At 37.0% G+C, this 21,879-nt stretch overlaps 2 protein-coding genes and 1 long non-coding RNA gene across 3 annotated transcripts in view; 2 read left to right on the top strand and 1 right to left on the bottom strand.

Annotated features, from left to right (window-relative positions):
- Positions 1 to 2,644: 2,644 nt before the first annotated feature.
- mier3b (mesoderm induction early response 1, family member 3 b) overlaps positions 2,645 to 21,879 on the top strand; it is a 41,507-nt gene continuing 22,272 nt past the window's right edge. Inside the window, exon 1 of the mRNA XM_056463858.1 lies at positions 2,645 to 2,765. Within this exon, the coding sequence (XP_056319833.1) occupies positions 2,763 to 2,765 (3 nt within the window). The 5' untranslated portion in view covers positions 2,645 to 2,762. The remainder of the gene's footprint in view (positions 2,766 to 21,879) is intronic.
- Positions 6,326 to 8,932, top strand: LOC130233697 (uncharacterized). The gene is made up of 6 exons (XR_008838231.1): positions 6,326 to 6,362; positions 6,458 to 6,559; positions 6,765 to 6,906; positions 6,990 to 7,797; positions 8,072 to 8,335; positions 8,817 to 8,932. It is a non-coding gene; the product is annotated as an uncharacterized LOC130233697 (long non-coding RNA).
- LOC130233969 (probable serine/threonine-protein kinase MARK-A) lies at positions 9,235 to 12,980 on the bottom strand. Its single transcript, XM_056464245.1, has 7 exons — positions 11,801 to 12,980; positions 10,804 to 10,898; positions 10,651 to 10,701; positions 10,181 to 10,559; positions 9,889 to 10,062; positions 9,686 to 9,774; positions 9,235 to 9,408 (listed from the first exon to the last, which is right to left on the bottom strand). The coding sequence occupies exons 1-7, from the start codon at positions 12,858 to 12,860 to the stop codon at positions 9,235 to 9,237; spliced, it is 2,022 nt and encodes a 673-aa protein (XP_056320220.1). The 5' UTR covers positions 12,861 to 12,980.

Below are 21,879 nucleotides of genomic sequence, written 5' to 3'. Positions count from 1 at the left end.
TATTTGTTTTATTTCGCCTAGAATAAAAGCAGTTTTAATTTTTTTAAAGACATTTTAAGATCGAAATTATTAACCCATTTAAGCTGAATTTTGTTTTTGATTGGCTACAGAACAAACCATCATTATACAATACCTTGCCTAATTACCCTAACCTGCCTAGTTAACCTAATTAACCTAGTTAAGTCTTTAAATGTCACTTTAAGCTGTATAGAAGTGTCTTGAAAAATATCTATCTTAGTGTCATCATGACAAAGATAAAATAAATCAGTTATTAGAAATGAGTTATTAAAACTATTCTGTTCAGAAATGTGTTTAAACAGTATGGGTGTTTCCCAGTACTGGGTGGTGTCTAAAAGGTCATTCACTGTGAAAAACATACACTGGAATAGTTGGTGGTTCAGTCTGCTGTGGTGACCCCTGATAAATAAGGGACTCAACTGAAGGAAAATGAATGAATGAAGATGATATAAATGTATGGAATACCAACATTAAAAAGAAGTGTCTGTTTTGAAATGTCAATCCCCAGACACATTTTGTAGTTTCATACACTAAAGAAGAAAGTATACAGGAACTGAATCGTTATTAAAGGGCAGAAAAGCCTCAGAAATAGTGATTAATTTTAAGTAAAATATGTTTTAAATAGGTGTCAGAATGTTCAGTGTGCCAGTCAAATGATAATACAGGAGGTTGAACACACCGATAAAGAGAACTACTGTTGACACAATCAAAACTGTCTGTGTGTAGCTGTAGTATAAATGTATGTAATATTTAATAGAGCAAATGTATACAAAGTCATTTCTAATAGCTATTAAAAGCGTTTCTGGTTGAGTAATAATGCTGTTTGTAGTGGAAACTGCTACAAATAGTTTTGTTTTATTATACTGAACATTTTATATCTTTACAGCAGGCTCACAAACATTTGCTCATCATTTTATATCATTTATAATTTTCATTATAAATAAAATACATTTGTTCTATTTCTCAGATAACACCCATCTGAACTCAACAGAAGCAGAGGTGGCTGAATGTGTTTACAAAATTCTTTCACAATTTTGAGGCTCCATAAAGGATCTTATAGTACCAAGGCAGAGAGTTCTCAGCACATCAAGAAGATATATTTTGAGATAGTCTACTGTGTTTATCTCTGTATAGCTGGTTTGACACACTCTGTATGGTACACATAAATGTGACTTGACTATAATTTATCTTGCAATATGTTTATATATTAACAGATACTAATACTAACAGGTATTAACAAACCTACGCTCTCTCTCACCCAATAGACTATCCACCATTGTTTCTAACTCTCTTCCTCCATCTTGCAAACTCTCTGCTATTGATACGAACAGTGCCACTGATACACTCTGCTCCACGCTAACATCATGTCTAGACAGACTATGCCCTCTTACATCCAGGCCAACCCGGGCCAGTCCTCCTGCACCCTGGCTCTCTGATCTGAGCATCTAAACACTGGGGTACCTCAGGGCTCTGTTCTCGGGCCACTTCTCTTCTCTATCTACACGGCATCTTTAGGAACAGTCATCCAGAAACATAGTTTTTCCTACCACTGCTATGCTGATGACACCCAGCTATACCTCTCTTTTCACCCTGATGATCCCTCGGTTCCAGCTCGCATTTCAGCCTGCCTGTCAGACATTTCACACTGGAAGAAAGATCATCATCTGCAGCTTAACCTCACGAAAACGGAAATGCTTGAAGTTTCTGCCAACCCGACTCTTCACCATAACTTTTCAATCCAGATGGACGGAGCAACCATCACTGCATCCAAAATGGTAAAAAGCCTTGGAGTAACGATTGATGAACAACTGAACTTCTCTGACCACATTTCTAGAACTGCTCGATCTTGCAGATTCGCACTCTACAACATCAGAAAGGTCCGACTCTTCCTATCTGAACATACAGCTCAACTCATTGTTCAAGCTCTTGTTCTCTCCAAACTGGACTATTGCAACTCTCTGCTAGCCGGGCTACCAGCTAGTTCTATCAAACCTCTTCAGCTGCTTCAGAACGCAGCAGCACGAGTGGTCTATGATGAACCCAAAAGAGCACATGTCACTCCGCTACTCACCCGTTTGCACTGGCTGCCAGTTGCTGCCCGCATCAAATACAAAGCTCTGATGTTTGCTTACAAAGCGACCTCTGGCTTTGCTCCTTCGTATCTGCTCTCACTTCTGCAGATATATGTGCCCTCCAGAAACTTGCGTTCTGTGAATGAACGTTGCCTCGTTGTTCCATCCCGAAGAGGGAAGAAATCACTTTCCCGAACTCTCACATTCAATCTGCCCAGTTGGTGGAATGAACTCCCTAACTACATCAGAACAGCAGAGTCACTTGCTGTCTTCAAGAAAAGACTAAAAACGCAACTGTTTAGTCTCCACTTTCCTTCCTAATCTGCAACTGCCTCTCTGGCTATACCACTAACTGTGCCCTCTCTCTCTCTCTCAAAAAAAAAAAAAAAAAAAAAAAAAATTTTACTAATGCTTTGCTTCTTAGACTTTACACACCTGAAACTTGTCTATAGCACTTGTTCACTGCTGCTCTTATAGTTGTGTAAATTGCTTCCTTGTCCTCATTTGTAAGTCGCTTTGGATAAAAGCGTCTGCTAAATGACTAAATGTAAATGTAAATGTAAACAGATCAGCAAGAATGTCTGTGCCAAGCCGGGGATAAAGAGGAGCCTTTGGTCACCGTACTATTCTGAAACCCAGCAGGTTGGTAGAGAGGATGAATGACACCATACAATGGTAAGCCAGAAGGTTTATTCAAGACAGTCAGTCAATATTTCATTGATAGCAGCAAATGCAAATGAGGCAATAATTGTAAGAAATCAATCTGGCGTGCGTTTTTGAAAACCATCATTAGCCAACTAAGGTCACAAGCTCTGTCGTTACAAACATAGTTTGTTGATTTGGTGTTTCCCAAATCCATTCAACGAACATTCGCAAACTACACCTCTAGAGCTGTTCTATTTCCAATAATCTGCCCTATGCCCTATTCCTTTTGAACATTACAACATTTAAACTCAGAATGATTTAAAAAAAAATAACATTAAAGCCATCTCTGTTACATGTAATTTGCGTGTAAATATGCCATTTTGAACGCAGCCGTGGCTCATGACGAAACTTGGTTATTCGTTCATTTTCTTATGACGACCTTTGAAAAGAAGAATCTACTTTAGGTTTCCAAGGCTTGTGAAAAAAAACATAGGGTTCAATGCAAAGGGAGACATTGGCTTTTACAGAGTTAGCTTAGCAAAGCCTACAGCGAACAAAGTTTGGGGACTACAAAACAATTTATCCAGGTTAGTGAGATCATAAACGCTTCAGGCTTCTTATACACCCCGCGCAGTGAAGGGGGGTGGCCAGAGGCGCTGTTAATGTAGCAGCGGAATCTAAAATGCTGTTCAAACGCTGCTATTTCCACAGAGCTTCTTCTGTTTCTGTATTTGGACTTTTAAAGAATACGGCACAAAGACAGAAATGCTCACAGTTTAATTTTAATTATGTTCCAGAGAATTAAAAAATTATTTCAGCATCTTCAACAATAATAATAGACAAAGCTGTGGATTGTGAGCTACAGCCTGTAAGAATTTTTATTTGTTTAAATTGATCTATGACATGCACAGTAGCAAGGACAACAGGAACCTAAACAACAGGAAATGATGTTTGGCACCGCTAAAAATTTAGCTACAAATTCATATTTATCCGTCAAACCCCTGTAAACAGCCACAATCTTCAGCAGCGCTGCAGTGTATCTCTATGCGTGTCTCTCTATGCGGATGCTTTCCCTGCGTTCTACATCTCAAACAACAAACTCGTGAAAGATATGTAAACGTTTCATATTACCTACACATGCTTTTTCTGAATATGTATGAGAGACACTTGTCAGATTTTGTTTACAGAGTAGGCGTGAGGTTCAGCTGTGTCTGATTCAGGCTCAAACTGATGCGACTAACCAGTGGTGTAGTCCTAAAAAAAAGGTGGTGTACTATTGCACCCAACCCAAATTTTAAATGAAAGTAGGCAAATAAACGATAAAAGTCAATGTTTCTTTGATTCATTAGCTATATATATATATATATATATATATATATATATATATATATATATATATATATATATATATATTTAACATCAGCTACCTGTAACTATTAACTTCCACGAAAGGAAAAACAAATACTATGCCAATGTTGTAAATGGTTACAGATTTCCAGCTTTCTTCAAAATATCTTCTTTTGTGTTCAACAGAGGGGAAAATGACAAACCGGTTTGGAACAAGTAAAGGTTGAGTAAATGATGGAAATTTAAATTTTTGGAGAAAACTACCCATTTAAAAAGAAAAAAAAAACAAAAAACAAATTTGTTCGTTTTAAAGGGAGATGCTCTAATAATCTAATCCTATTCAGTGATTTATGTTTAGCTAATAGTGCCCCCAGCAAACCCAGAGATTGGCTGAATATATTACGCTGTGGTAAAACCCAACTGTTTAACTCTAAAGGGACTTGTAAAAATGTAAATACTGTACAAAAAATCAAGACAGCTATATTAAGTACTGTATGTTTTTAACATAAACTGTACATTTAAAATAAAAAAATAAAATCAGGAAAACAAAGGCAAAGCACACTTCTTCAAAAATGCAGTATGTAGCTTATTTAATCATTTTAATATTGAAACTTACTTTCTTTATTGGCTTATTACTTTACATTTAATAGGTTTCTTTAAACATCAATCAGCAAAAAGCATGTTTGATTGTCACATTTGTGAATGCTTGTTGTTTTAAACCAAACTATTAGGAGTCTGTCCTCTGCTGTCGCTATTGTATACTAGTAGTTTCCCTTTTAAATCGCATATTGTTACGCGTGTAAGTAAGAATTTAAAATAATACACTTAAAAATGTTTGACTAATATGGTAGGGTTGTATACCAAACTGTATTTCATAGACGGGCAAAGCCATTTGAGTTCTGAATGAGCCAAATATGCTCAACATACCTGTTTACCGTAGTACAAATCATTTTCTATATTGAATTAATTTTTTCCATATATTAAATAAAACGGCCACTTTATAAATTCAAAATAGCATAAATAAGAACATAAAAATGTACATGCTATTTTATATATTTCACTATCAATATAAGTCATAATAGGAAAAATAAATATTAAGATACAACACGTGATGTTTCACTCTGCTATGCAGTTGAAATGAGTACATTGAGTGGTTTTGTCACTGTGTTTAATCCTGTGCATGAATGTATGCTATAGTTATGCCACATGCACTGTAATGCGTTTTATTTTCACAGTTAATTTTGAAATAAACATAGCGAAATGTTCGTTAAGAGCTGCATTTTCGCTGGAGGAAGCAGCTGTGATGATGAGGGGATCGAGCGCGGTGGAAACAGTAGATGGGGGAACCCGATTGCTCCTCCATGACCCATTGGGGCACAAGTGATACAAGTGTTTCTGTATATGCAGATATTATAACAATCTTTCGATAAACACACACCTTGTGCTCTCGCACTGCATAGCTGTGATTTGCTGATTAAATATAAAACTAGCCGAAAACGGAGCGGCTGAAGTCTGCCGTTTTCATATCAAAATTAACGGGGACTGAGGCGATAATATAGTGTACCGTATGAGCTAATCGCAAAGCTTTTAGGAGGGCTGAATAGATATAAATAAATATAGGAGGGCTAAAGCGCGAAGTCCATGCTGTATTATAATTTTACCTGAGCGTTTCAGCGAGACATCATCATTCAGTTGACTTGTCGTGGTCAAACTCACGAAATTTTCTCACAGCTGCTGTGCTCGTCAGGGGGCGGAGATTTGCGCAATTTATACAAAATGCACCTATCGTAACAAATTAAGATGAGAGTTAAAAAAACAGTTGGTATACAGTTAAAGGGGACGTGAATACGTGCAATTTAGGGAAGTCTAATCAGCAAAACAAGTGAGTATACCGAGGGCATACGCAGAAGTGGTAATACCCAAACAGCTCATGGAAAAAATAGGCATACGGCGTATACGTGCGTATAGCAAGGACTACACCACTGCGACTAACAGCTACTCTGACTGATGGTGTTTACAAAGCAGAGGCAAAGCTCATGCTAGTAGAGGAGTGACACTGTGAATCACAGCACATTATGTTAGCTGACCAATCAGAGCCTCTCGATAGCGGGCCTTTCGGAGGAAATTAGGAAATATGACGTTTTCATGTTAGCAGAGTAGCTGTATATAATCAAAGTAAGATACTAAGCCTTTTAAATACACTCTGGACCACCCCTTTAAAGGTCATGTACCCACATGAGAAGAACACAGAAAAATTAAGACATGTTTGGAATCAACAAGGTAAAATTGTATTTTTTTATTTCATTGTATTTTGTCTGGTACAACAAAGTTGTTTAATGATGTGCTACATACTGCACACTTGCTATTGGTCACAGAGCATTTATGAGGAAGACTGCAACGTTTCAATGTGGACACTCAGCACTTTCCCTTATAGATGCCAGAAAGATGGAACGTCTTGTGGGGTCCTGGTCTTAAAAGTGAGTGTAAAATATAATTATTGTCAATAAGTAAAGAATGTGACCTGGTTTTATGAAGAAGGGGGTTAATTGCAGATGGATAGTTTTATTAAATGTACTAATCCAACAAAAATAACATTGTTTATCTAAGAATTCAAATTAAATGTGTTTTTTGTAACCTTGCATTCCTTATGCACTACAGCTCATCATGTTTTGTTTTGTTCAGTTTGCAGAGACAATTTTACAAGGGGAGGCAATAGATCTCTGCACGTCTCAGGAAACAGTGTAATCATCATGCAGCCAAACTGTGTCTCTACTGTAGACAAGGTAGACATGTAATACAGACCATTCGTCTTCCACAACTTGCAGTGAGTGTGGTTACTGATTCCCCTATCCATGTACATCCATGGACCACAATTGTAGAAATCACTACTCTTTTATACTGTTACAGTGTATGCCCTCCTCGACTCTGGGTCAGCCGGCAATTTCATCTCTGCAGGTTTATGTCACAGACTTCAGCTCAAGAAAAATAATTCAACAACACCCTCTATCAGATCCAGTCCATAACTGGAGGTCCACTTGGCTGAGGACATGTTCAACTGCATGGGTCTCGTTCAGTTGTGGATTGGACAGCTACACATAGGAAACATCAGTCTGTTTCTATCTGGAGGATTCCACCACTGTTCTAATCAGCCAATCACATGGCAGCAACTCAATGTATTGAGGCATGCAGACATGGTCAAGATGATCTGCTGCAGTTCAAACCGAGCATCAGAATGTTGAAGAAAGGGGTTTTAAGTGACTTTGGGTTGGAAAAACATTGCCTGGTCTGATGAGTCGAGATGGTAGGGTCAGAATTTGGCGTCAACAACATGAAGCATGGATCCATCCTACCTTGTATCAATGGTTCAGGCTGGTGATGGTGGTGTAATGGTGTGGGGGATATTTTCTTGGCACACTTTGGGCCCAGTAGTACCAATTGAGCATCGTGTCAACGCCACAGCCTATCTGAGTATTGTTGCTGGCCTCCACATTCACCAGAACTGTTTCAAATAGAGCACGTTTGGGAGATTTGCGTCATGGATGTGCAACTGACAAATCTGCAGCAACTGCGTGATGCTATCATGTCAATATGGACCAAAATTTCTGAGGAATATTTCCAGTACCTTGTTGAATCTACGTCACAAAAGATTAACGCAGTTCTGAAGGCAAAAGGGGTCCAACCCGCTACTAGTAAGTTGTACCTAATAAAATGGCCGGTGAGTGTAAATCACTTTAGTTTTTGTGTTGTAGTATTGGAGCTGTATTGCAGTGCTACTGTAGTCCTACTGCAGGTGTATTACAGTAGAACTCCAGTTGTGTTGTAGTAGTATTTCAGTTGCTTTGTAGTAGTACATACATACACATAAAATACAAATGTATAACTTTTGAAACCCAAATAAAGGATTGTTAGGCTGCATTATTTAGGACAACCTGAACTGGCAACACTTCTCCAAAAATACTTATATTAGTCTGTTTCTTTTTATCCCAAAGTCTTTATAAGCTTGGATCCAACCAGTATCCTGAGCAGATGGCTGTCATGATCATGGATGAGTCGAGAACATGAGACTGATTCCTGAAAGACCCCGGTGACAGCCGAGTCTCCTCACTGATCCCGTGGGCCACCTGCCGCTGACCTACTCAGACTTGCAGATTCTCTCCATGTTGGAAGTCTCAGGCGCCCAGACTGCAGGTCTGCACAAGATGTTTGGCCAGAGGAGAGCTGGTCATGCCCGGCTGAGCCTGGTTTCTCTCAAGGTATTTTTACTTTACTCACATCCATTGGTAAAGTTTATTCCTCATCACTGGCTTGGTTTGGGACATTTACATTACACTGAACTGAACTGAACTTTAACTGTGACAACTCAACTGAAGCAGTTTTAATTTACTAGAACTATGTTAAGCTGCTTTGACCTGATCTACATTGTAAAAAGTGCTATAGAAATAAAGATGAATTTAATTTAATAAGTTGTAAAGTATACAGACATCACCATACCATTTCATAAAACCTGAAACAATGTCACCATATATTTAAGGCAAATTGTTTTGCAACATTAACTGCTAGCTGAGGACAGTTCAACACTTTAACTATAGCAGTGCATGAAGTTATTATTGAATGAAATGAAAAACACTTTATATTTGAAATGTGCTCATTTTTATTCATTAAAGAGCAAACATACATACACAATCTCAACAAAAAATGTATTTACAAAGAGCAATTTACTCAATTCTCCTACAGGACATGTCTTTAGACTGTGGGGGAAACCGGAGCACCCGGAGGAAACCCACGCGAACACAGGGAGAATAAGCAAACTCCACACAGAAACGCCAACTGGCCCAGCCGGGACTGGAACCAGCGACCTTCTTGCTGTGAGGCGACAGTGCTAACCACTGGGCCACCGTGCCGCCCCTCCTTCTCTTCATCCAGACACAAACGCCTGCTCCATTCAGCTCCTTTTCGTGCAACCAACACACCAGCCCCAATTAGCTCCTCCTTGTCGTGCAACCACAAACACCAGCCCCAATTAGCTCCTCCTCTTTACACAAGCACACAAACACCAGCCCCATTCAGCTCTTTCTTTTCGTCAAGCCACAAACTGCCCCATGTTTGTGGCTTGACGAATTTTTGTAGCTGAATATAGAAGTGGAGCTTGGTGTTAATGGCTTGATGAAGGGGAGGAGCTTGGTGTTAGGTTGCTCAATGAGGAGGAGGAGTTTGGTGTTAGGTTGCTCGATGAAGAGGAGGAGTTTGGTGTTAGAAGCTGGATGAAGAGAAGGAGCTTGGTGTTATCTTCTTCATGTCCCAGGATCTTCTTCAGCTGTGCTCTTATCTGGTTGGAAAGTAGAAAATGTGCAATATTAGTTTCATGTAAGATGAACATTTGAACACAAAAACTGAAACAAGACCTGCGTAAGAAGACCAGTTTCAATTTGGCCAGTTCACAGATTAACAAGTGACGATTTGTGACAAACATTTAAGTAGAATATTTTGTATATTTCATGAGTCATGTTGGGTTTTTGTTGTTATTAAACTGACCTGAATTTCAATATAGACTGTATTTTTTCTCTGAATGTTTTCTTCTCTTTGCTTGGCTTCAGGATCAAGACCTGGAACCAGTCATGGAGGAGGATGTCTTCAAGAGGAATTCGCTCGTCTGGATCACTTTGCAGACATGAACAGATCAGATCTATGCATTCTGTGAAGAAAGAAGGAACAGATGTCAGGTTATTAGATTGCCACAAACCTTACGGTTGGTGTGAACGATCACATTGTTTTAAGTTGTTGTTTCATCATCCACATGCTCTCTCACCTTTGGATAGTCTGTCACACTGCCAGGTTCTGGCGACAATTCTACTGAGCTCTCTTCGAGGGTATTTTCTATGCAGCATCCTGAACAACATTACACCTATAGAGTACACCGTTGCAGGCTTGGCGTGAAACCTTTCACAGTCGTAATACTCCGGAGGAGCATAAGGCATTGTGCCTGGAAGAAAGATCAAGAACAGTTAGATATTTATCATATTAACAAAAAAACTGATCTGCTGATCTCTTTGGCTTTGCCTGGAAGGCTCAATATAACTTGTCTTTATTATAATACATACCACAGAATGTTGAATAACCAGAGCTGGTGATGAGTCTTCCAACACCAAAGTCTATTAGTTTGATCTGAAAGGTGTGGGGGTTGATGAGCACGTTTTCCGGCTTGATGTCGCTGTGGTAGACATCCCTTTCACAGCATGCGTTTGCAGCAGTGACCACCTGGTGCATCACCAGTCGTGCTATCGATTCACTCATTTTCTTACGACGCCGCCATACAAACTTCTGCAGGTCCATGCAGGATTTGGGACGCTCTAGCACCAGTTTGTATTGGCTTGGCGTCTCATACCAATCCAGCAGCTGTATTATTTGAGGAACATAAGGACCTCTGCTCATCAAATACATCAAACCGACTTCTTGTGGAACAGTCTTCTGATATGGTAGCTACAGGAGAGATAATAGACATATGATAGTGAGATGTGATTGGACTGAAGTTGAGGTCAGTATTTTAACAATTTTATCACGGTGTACTTACAATCTTCATGGTTCTTCCTGCTTCATCCTTGTTCACATTTTTGATTGCCACCTGTTGACCAAGTGAAAGCGACAGTTAATTCACACGATCCTGTCGTGTAACATTCATCAAATTTAAATGACAAGAAAGCACTTTTTAATGTTTGAAACAAACCTTTTGTGAATCCGACCGACGAATTCCAGCATAGACAGCTCCAAACCCTCCACGACCTAAAACCCTCTTGACTTGATATTCCTCATTGATGTCACCTGTAAAAAAATCAGTGAAACAAATAATGAAGTACATTTCTAAACCATCAAAACGCTGATTGAAGATTGCTTTAGAATATTTATTAGGAAGCTATTAGATTACTGTCCTTAAATATTATTTTGGAGGATTTTTACTCAATTACAGTTTAAACTGGCAACCGCTATTTTACCTTGAGTACATTCCTGAAGAAAGGAACAACAGTACTTTTACTCCTTAACATTTAGTTGTGTTTAAGTATTTATAACACTTGTCTTATCTTTATTTTTTGTACATCTTTAGCTAGGGCTGCACAATTGTGGTAAAATAGATGATGTTGTGACATATGTATTTATGTATCGCTCATGGTAAAATATATGATTTTATATATGTATCAGCAGATGTTCTGATTCATAGTTCATATTTGCTGTTGTCACTTTCCTCTCTTGTCTTCTCCTGCCATTACTATTCATTTTCAGCTCTCTGCTCTGAGGCCTTAAGCTCAACTTTCTGCAATATACACTAGTATTGTGATATCGATAAGTTTTTGATGTACTGTGCAGCCATAATCTTTTACAGTTGAACGTTTTAGCTGGCATGGATGGGTCAATTCAGTGGTCTAAATAAACTCAAATATGCTAATTAACACTTAACAAATACCTGCTGATATATAAATCAGGGCTTTGATTCACAAAATAAATCAGATCAAGATAAACACTAATAAGTGCAATTCTTGAAATAAAACCTACAGATCTCAGTTTTGCACTTCAGAACATCTCAAGTATAGCTACAACAAATTCATAATAATATACATATTTTAACTTGGTGTTATATCCACCTGCATTTACTATCTGTACTTTAACTTGGGTAATTACATTTGTCAAATGCAATGGAGTAAATAAAAAATAACACTTAATCAACTGACCTGTTTTCCCCTCCAAATTCACTGGGATTTGCCTTTCTGTCTTCCAAAAAGCGTCATTCGATGAGGAAGCGGTGCTTTTCTCGGACACACTGGGGTCAGGGGTCGGCGAAGACGTGCAAGGGTGCCCACTATGCACTGAAGCGCGGTCAGATTCGCCGTTCTCCGCGGTGCCAGGCGAAGACCCACAACAGTGCCTACTGTGCACTGAATCGCGGTCAGATTCGCCGTTCTCCGCGGTGCCAGGCGAAGACCCACAACAGTGCCTACTGTGCACTGAATCGCGGTCAGATTCGCTGTCCTCCGCGGTGCCAGGCGAAGACCCACAACAGTGCCTACTGTGCACTGAATCGCAGTCAGATTCGCTGTCCTCCGCGTTGCTAGTCGAAGATCCACAACAGTGCCTACTGTCCAGTGAAGCGTAGTCAGATTCGCTGTTCTCTGAGGTGCTAAGCGAAGACGCACAAGAGTGCCAACTTTGCACTGAAGCGCGGTCAGATTCGCTGTTCTCCGCGGTGCCAAGCGAAGACGCACAGGTGAGCCAGCTTTGCAGTGAAGCGCGGTCAGATTCGCTGATATCCGCGGTGGTCAGAGAAGATACACACAAGTGCCAGCATTCAGTGTCGTCGTGCTGTTCGGTTTCTGTTGACGGGGTCTTCACAGGGGTCTGGATAGACACGCACCTGTTGTTGACCCGCTCGTCCTGAACCGGCCTCTGCAACACACTGGCAGCTCCACTATCAGGGGATCCCTGAGTCTGTGGGCTGCTCGGCTGGGTCTGTTGGGCTCCGGTTGTAGTTTTCTTGAATTTACGAGAAAACCATTTCCGTAACCTCTTAAGTTTCTTCTCCGCTTTCTGTGGTGCTGGGCATGGTGAAACACCATCTGCTCCAGTATAAATGTGAGAGATGAACGCGGCGTTACTTGGTCCAGCTTCGCCATCAGAACATCTCTGGGGCCCGAGGTCGCCCTCGGTTGTGCACTGGTTCTGCTGGATTTTCCCGGATTTCCGAGAAAAGGCCCAGTTACAGAACTTTTTAAATTTCTTTCCAACTCGTCCCATTGTGCTATATATTTTTTTCAAAATCGACAGTATCAATGGGGAAAACTGAATTTTCTGTAACACGATCAACTGAAACTGAATAAATCAGATATAAAACGTCGATCCAGTGATAAAATACAATTCAGACTTGATTCAACAATGGTCGTCTTGTAAATGAGTGTGCTTCTACTCTGCATTCCATGTAATTCTATGGAACTATGACGGAACTTTTCGAACGTTTGACGTAATGGCTCATTTGCATACAGCACACAGGAGAAAAAGCATCATTCTAAAGAAAATGGCGATTTACAGAAAAGCTATATTAGCGCTTTAAACAGTGGGGAAGTTTGCTCTTATCTGTATCGTGAATAATAATAATAATAATGTTAATAATTTAATATAAATTTGTCATTTACTCAACAATAACATTAAACTAACAACAATATAAAGATGTTGAATAAATGATTCAAAACAACAACGTTTTCATATTGCATTTATTATTACGCTGTAAAGCTTAACATTGCAGTCAAACCTATTTGCTTTGGAGCAAATAACATAATTAAATATTATTATATATTATATTCTTATTTTTATTATGATGTTGTTATTATATAATAAAGAAATATTGCCATTATATACAGTTAAAGTCAGAATTATTAGCCCACCTTTGAATTTTTTTATTTTTTAAATATTTCACAAATGATGTTTAACAGAGCAAGGAAATGTTTTCACAGTATTTCTGATAATATTTTTTGTTCTGGAGAAAGTCTTATTTGTTTTATTTTGGCTAGAATAAAAGCAGTTGTGAATTTTTTATGAATCATTTTAAGGTCAAATTTATTAGCCCTTTTAAATCCATATCCAAATCCATTCAACGAACATTCGCAAACTACACCTCTAGAGCTGTTCTGTTTCCAATAATCTGCCCTATGCCCTATTCCTTTAGAACATTACAACATTTAAACTCAGAATGATTTTAAAAAATAACATTAAAGCCATCTCTGTTACATGTAATTTGCGTGTAAATATGCCATTTTGAACGCAGCCGTAGCTCATGACAAAACTTGGTTATTCGTTCATTTTTTTACGACGACCTTTGAAAAGAAGAATCTACTTTAGGTTTCCAAGGCTTGTGAAAAAAACATAGGGTACATTAATGGTTTTATTTTATAGTAGCCTAAGCTATTTATTAAGAAATGTATGTGTACTGCACACTCACCGGCCACTTTATTAGGTACACCTGTCCAACTGCTTGTTAATGTAAAAGTCACATTACTTGTAGTTGTCTCACTACAAGTAATGTGTCTATAGTGATGTATAATACACACATAATTAACTTTATATTAAGTTTACTTGACCAAACATCCATGCGCTAAGCTTTACAGGAGCTCACATGATGAAATATAACTAATACCACAAGTTTCAGTGTATGTTGTGTGTGTATGTTTTACTTAAAGTGGTGGTTCACTACGATGTCATATTTTAAACTTTAGTTGATGTGTAATGTAGCTGTGTGAACGTAAACAACATCTCTGAATGTAATACGCTCAGAGTTCAATGCAAAGGGAGACATTGGCTTTTACAGAGTTAGCTTAGCAAAGCCTACAGCGAATGAAGTTTTGGGACTACAAAACAATTCATCCAGGTTAGTGAGATCATAAACACTTCAGGCTTCGTATACACCCCGTGCAGTGAAGGGGGGTGGCCAGAGGCGCTGTTAATGTAGCAGAGAAATCTAAAATGCTGTCCAAACGCTGCTATTTCCACAGAGCTTCTTCTGTTTCTGTATTTGGGCTTTTAAAGGACATGACACAAAGACAGAAGTGCTCACAGTTTAATTTTAATTATGTTCCAGAGAATTAAAAAAATATTTCAGCATCTTCAACAATAATAATAGACAAAGCTGTGGATTGTGAGCTACAGCCTATAAGAATTTTTATTTGTTTAAATTGATCTATGACATGCACAGTAGCAAGGACAACAGGAACCTAAACAACAGGAAATGATGTTTGGCACCGCTAAGAATTTAGCTACAAATTCATATTTATCCGTCAAACCCCTGTAAACACCCACAATCTTCAGCAGCGCTGCATTGTATTTCTATGCGTGTCTCTCTATGCGGATGCTTTCCCTGCGTTCTACATCTCAAACAACAAACTCGTTAAAGATATGTGAACGTTTCATATTACTTACACATGCTTATTCTGAATATGTATGAGAGACACTTGTCAGATTTTGTTTAGAGAGCAGTTAAGCCTTTAAATATCACTTTAAGCTGTATAGAAGTGTCTTGAAAAATATCTAGTCAAATATTATTTACTGTCATCATGGCAAAGATAAAATAAATCAGTAATTAGAAATGAGTTATTAAAACTATTATGTTTAGAAATGTGTTGAATAAATCTTCTATCCGTTAAACAGAAATTGCTGAAAAAAATAAACAGGGGGGCTAATAAAGGGGGGCTAAGGCTTTTCCTTTTTATTGTCACTATTGTTGTTGCTGGCATTATTATCAATATTAATATTTAGCAACCTATATTTTGTATTTACATGTATTTTTTATGCACACTTCTATATACTGATCATTTACGGCATGTTTTGTGTTCACATAATTCAAAATAAAAGAAATTTTTAATTTTTTAATGTTTAGCTGAAGAAAAAAGTCTACTGTATGCCTTGGGTGGCCTGAAAATGAGTAAATTAACAGCAGCTGTGCTACTTAATGTATAGCTAGAATGTTTGTAGTGCTGGGCAGTAAATTATTACACGTAACCTGTTAAAATGATCTCTTATTTTATAGTTTCCCATATTTTGTGATTCTTGGATGTTTTCTGTTCATTTGTGTTTTTGAATTCCATTATGAGATGCTGATCCCTGCCCCTACACTGAAAAAAAATTATTCAAAGATGATTCCTTCGATTTACTCAATTTTTTTACATAAAGTGGTTGTAAACAATTTATTTGAGTTGAATTTAAACAGACAAATTAAGTTGAAAATTGCTCAATTTAATTTGTTTGTTTAAATTCAACACAAATTGTTTGCAACAGTTTTGCATGCAATACTTTTTTCAGTGTATAACTTTTTATGTAGAACAGAACAATGCAACTTTTGTCATTTTTCGGTGCAGTGGTGATGGCTTTCGTTGATATTTATGCGTAGAGTAGATGCTGGTGTGTTTACGCTGAGGTTTTTAGTTATAACTGTGTTAAACTGACGGTGAAAAAACGATTTAAGTCAAGAGTGATCTCCCTGGATCGGCGGAGGCCTCTGAATCTCATCTCCGTTAGCTCTCAGGAAAAAACAAACAAGAAATCGGCGCCTATAATTGATACTTTACTCGATATAATCGTCTTTTTCGTGACGCATTGCTTTGTTTTTTAGGGCTAATCGTGTTTTAAATATATTTAGCGAATAATTGTGTGCTGTTAACGTGCGCGAGAGGTTTGTTTATGGTGTGTGGTATATGGGTTTTTGTACTGTTTGGAGAGGATGACAGCATCGCTGTGAAGTTGATGGCTATTTGGTTTATGTCGTTTTTACGTGGTGTCTCTGCATTACTACGTTTAAAATGTTATGGTGTTTTTTATCTGTGAGAAAATAGGCTTGAATTCACATTGCACCTTTACCGTCGCAGGAATTGTCGGGTTTGCGCCTGAAATGCATGTTCGTTTAGTTTTGTATGATGTATATGATAAATTATTATACGTAACCTGTTAAAATGATCTCTTATTTTATAGTTTCCCATATTTTGTGATTCTTGGATGTTTTCTGTTCATTTGTGTTTTTGAATTCCATTATGAGATGCTGATCCCTGCCCCTATAACTTTTCATGTAGAACAGAACAATGCAACTTTTGTCATTTTTAGAAATGTGAAACTATATATTTAATCCAATTACTATTAAGCTAACTTGCCTAGTTAACCTCATTAATTGCATTCTAAGCTGAATAAGATACTAAAATGTTATATGTTGGAATGTATAATCAATTTCATGTGTGTTCAATCATATGTGTTCAGAAACTTTAGCTGCAGAGCTCAAGTTAATTTTAGACAATCAGGCCTTTGCATTTCTATTAGCTTTTTCTGCAAAAATTCATCATTAGTATGCAAAGCATATCACACTCAGCAGAAGCAGTTCAGTTAATATATCACCTTTAAGCAATACAAATACAATTGTTTTATGAAAAGAAAAAGAGACAAAAATATGTTTAAAATATATCAATTTTTCCCAGCATATTGGCCGACGGTCATAATGTGAAAGACTATTCAATAAAAATTATAATTAATCATTATAGCCTAGCAAAATTATCATAGAAAACCATGGTGTGAAGTAATATTTAATGCACTTCATAATGCTATTTTTTATTTTTATATCAATGTACACAATAATTACATTAAATTTTAACGGGATACCAAATGAAAGTCTGTTCATCGTTTACTTGCCTTCAATGGTCTTACAACTTTATGTTTCTTTTTTCTGTTGAAACAAAAGAAGATTCCTTCATTCATTCATTTTCTTTTCGGCTTAGTCCCTTTATTAAACAGGGGTTGGAATCAAAGCGGAATGAATCGCCAACTTATCCAGCATAAGTTTTACGCAGCGGATGCCCTCCCAGCTAACAAATTTAGGTTGTGAGAACGTTTTCATAACGTTATCTATAACGTTCTAAAAATGTTGAAATGTCCAGTTTGCTTAATGTTGCTAGAACGTTTTTATATGGTTAGCATAACGTTCTTACAACGTTTTCAAAACCCAAAATTCCACCAAAATATAATGTTCTAAGAACGTTTATTTGGAACGTTCTAAGAACGTTGAAATGTCCAGTTTGCTTAATGTTGCTAGAACGTTTTTATATGGTTAGCATAACGTTCTCACAACGTTTTCAAAACCTACATTCCACCAAAATATAACATTCTAAGAACGTTTATTTGGAACGTTCCAAGAACGTTGAAATGTCCAGTTTGCTTAATGTTGCTAGAACGTTTTTACATGGTTAGCATAACGTTCTCATAACGTTTTCAAAACCTAAAATTCCACCAAAATATAATGTTCTAAGAATGTTTATTTAGAACGTTCCAAGAACGTTGAAATGTCCAGTTTGCTTAATGTTGCTAGAACGTTTTTACATGGTTAGCATAACGTTCTCAAAACGTTTTCAAAACCTAAAATTCCACTAAAATATAATGTTCTAAGAACGTTTATTTGGAACGTTCCAAGAACGTTGAAATGTCCAGTTTGCTTAATGTTGCTAGAACGTTTTAATAAGGTTAGCATAATGTTCTCATAACGTTTTCAAAACCTAAAATTCCACCAAAATATAATGTTCTAAGAACGTTAATTTGGAACGTTCCGAGAACGTTGAAATGTCCAGTTTGCTTAATGTTGCTAGAACGTTTTTATAAGGTTAGCATAACGTTCTCATAACATTTTCAAAACCTAAAATTCCACCAAAATATAACATTCTAAGAACGTTTATTTGGAACGTTACAAGAACGTTGAAATGTCCATTTTGCTTAATGTTGCTAGAACGTTTTAATAAGGTTAGCATAACATTCTCACAACGTTTTCAAAACCTAAAATTCCACCAAAATATAATGTTCTAAGAACGTTTAATTTGAACGTTCCAAGAACGTTGAAATGTCCAGTTTGCTTAACATTGTTAGAATGGTTTTTATGGTTAGAATAACATTCTTACAGCATTCTAAAAAACAACAATTCAGTTAAAATATATCATTCTAAGAATGTTACAAGTAAACGTTCCAAGAACATTAAAATGGCCACATTCTTTAAAGTTAATTTAAGGTCACATTTTTTTTCCTGAGATTCTCTGAACTCTTCAACCATTCTAACAATATGTAACAATAATGTAAATTACAGAAATTATGTAAACTTTAACCTAACCCATAATAATTATTAGAGTTATTTATTACTATTGTTATTTTGTGGATTTCGTTAATTAAATCTTGTACCAAATCTTTGAACCATCCTTTTCAAATCTGGCATTTAAATTAGGCATTGAAATTGATAGTCCCGTATTTAAGGCTAATTATATTCACTTTAATTCAATATTTTAAAATATTTAATACACTTATGACTTACATTACATTAGCACTTTAATTTTCATAACAATTAATGTTAATTACAATAGAACATCAAACAGTAAAAAAGGAATAGAATTCACAATGAAATTCCAGTAAACTATACAACAAAAAAATCTTAAAAACAAAAGACAATAAACCAGACAACATAAAAACAGTTGACTTCAAAGAAAACAGCAGTTTCAGAGAGAAAGGTATTGCCAAAGCCAATACTGGATTATCAAGGTGAGATGATCAAATGCAAAAATTGCCTGAACATTCTGAAAAAAAAAAAAATCAAGGTTTTCTTTAATTTGTTATGGTTGTGGTTTTGTGTTAACTTGTGACTACGCAAAGCTGTTATAGCCTACATGAAGTCAAATTCACGTAGATTAAATATGTCACCTGAATCACCCCGAAATGTAAAGCTGAGCTAATAATCCCCCAAGTGGTGTTTACTGCAGAGCCACTTGGGCAGAGCTGAGCTCCAGCAAGGGGGAACTTGAGCTCCAGCTCCTCCTTCCTTGCACTTCTTCTGCGAGTGATGTCACTGGGGGTTGGGGTGAGTGTACACATTAAAACCGTACACCCACTGCTCCGCTCGCTGGAGCTCAAATGGCTCTGCAGCAAGCAGTGTCTCATAATCCCTCATCAACAATCAGTTATTACTGTACAATCATTTGTTTTAATTATGATTATGGACTCGTGTCAACTGGGCGTATCACGTTAAATTGTGCCTTACACTCATTGGCTGATTGATACATTTATTGTGTTTAGCATTACTGGAGCAAAACTGAGCACCTGTGACAGTGAAACGTAGACAAATATTAAGAGCAGAATGTATGATTTGATTCTCTCTCACAAACACAAGTTACATCTTGACATGTTCAGGCCTATTATATTATTATAGCCTATAACTTAAATCACGTTACAACAGTGACAGCAGTTTGTTATTAAATCATTATTAGTAAAATTAAAATTACACGTTTATGCTAATGCTGTTATTGCCAGGGGTCCTAGCATGATGGTCCATAATTGTGGAAGCAAGACTATTTATCACCTAGTCATTAAATTTAGCAATTACATTGTGGTCTTTAAAAAAAAATTCACATTAAGTGTTAAATTCACCCAGAAACATGAACTCTGTTATTAAGTATTTTCTTGTATCATTACAATTCCCGGAGACCTTTTCATCTTCAGAACACAAACTAGGATGAAATGTGAGAGCTCCTCATCCTCCAGAGACAGCTATGGTCCCGAGACAAAGCAGGTCTGTGACAGTAACCGATTTTTTGTTACAGTGGTGATAAAGCAAGAAATCAAGCGGTATGTCGGTTAACATATACTTACAGAGAGCTGCACGAATAATCGAAAAAAGATCACAATCTCGATTCGACCCCCTAGACGATCTTAATCCAGCATTTCTACAATTCTACCAATCATATTTTCAAGTTCTGGAGAGAAGCAAATATATTCAATAATTAAACCTCGTTAAATAAGGTATAATTCACCCAAAAATGTAATTTCTGTCTTCATGTAATGAAGTATTCGCGACCGCGAAATCACTTGTGACGTGAGCTGACTGTAAGCTGTTACCACAGAGATGGCGGGTGCGCGCCTGTAAAGTGTACTTTAGTAAACAGAACCTGAATAGGCTGTGAATAACAGGTAACAAAGTTGTAAATAACATTCAGTTTGTGGCAGAGTGATCGTTTGGGAGCCACGTTGGAAGTATGAACCGCACTTAGCAGTGAAAATTAAAACGAAATTGCACATCATTTAAACAATCATATTGTATTTTAGAGTTATGATTGCGACAAGCATTTAATATATTTTCCTTCGTAGCAAATACAGAGTGTTGTGCATGAGAATAAATGTTTACTGGTTCAGTATAACTACTCTAGCCTATAAAATGTTGAATATAATGCAAAAGGGAATCTTGTTAATGACAAATGTCTAATTTTACCAGCAGAATAAAATGGTCTAATAATGTTGTCAATGACAGATTGCAAGCATGTCTCAAACATAATAATTCAACATCAGAATTATGAGTAGTTGTATTCTGATGTCATCACTTTATTGTGCATTAATGATTAGGACAAAAATAAAGTCTATTCAAAATTTATTCTAAACCAACAGTAGAGCTACACATAATATTATTATTGTTTTTTTTTACCATATGTTTGAGAAAAAGCAATGATAGCCCACTCATACTAATCTTTATTTTACATCTATAGAATCGTGAGAAAATAGTGATCTTTATTTTAAGCAAAAAAAAAATCTATTCTCCTTTTAGCTAGAATCGTGCAGCTCTACCTACATAGGTCTATATAGATGTTAAGATTCCTCTATGATCAATTGATTGTCCACAACCCTTTTAATCGATAGACCTTATCAATGACCGATTAAGCATGGACATTTAAAGGGGAATAGAAGCACTCAGTCAAGTTTACATTATTTTGTAAATTGATTTCCACTTTATTGATAATACATTAAACTCAATTAAATGTAACCATTTAGCAGAAAACAGTATGTTTTACTATAGCTTTTAGACCTAGGGCACCGCCATCTTGGAATTTGGCTGTTCCTGACATTACAGGGTTGGTTCCGTTCCCTCAGCTGAACAGATACAGTGGAAGTAAAGGACTGAACACGAAGACTGCAAAGCCTAATTTAACCCAATGCGTTAAGTTGTGGACGTGGAGCTGGTGCAAATACAAGCATCAAATGTGTGTCTAATAAAAAAATACATTTATTCTATTTTTCTTTTTTCCCTTTTAACTACCAAACATTTGACTTGCTTTGATCCACTCTCTGTATCACGCTGCCTGACTGCCTGTCTGGGTTTCAACCAGCCATTGGTTTCAACCAGGTCCGGTGCTGATGTAATGGGGTCGGGTACTTTCACTTTTCACAACTACAACCCATCACCTCTTTTCGTGTTCAAACCAAACTAAGATCA

The sequence above is a fragment of the Danio aesculapii genome, chromosome 8 (genome assembly GCF_903798145.1).
Source record: "Danio aesculapii chromosome 8, fDanAes4.1, whole genome shotgun sequence".
Lineage (NCBI taxonomy): Eukaryota > Metazoa > Chordata > Actinopteri > Cypriniformes > Danionidae > Danio > Danio aesculapii.
Note: the sequence above shows the minus strand (reverse complement) of the source record. Positions and strands in the feature narration are given on the sequence as shown.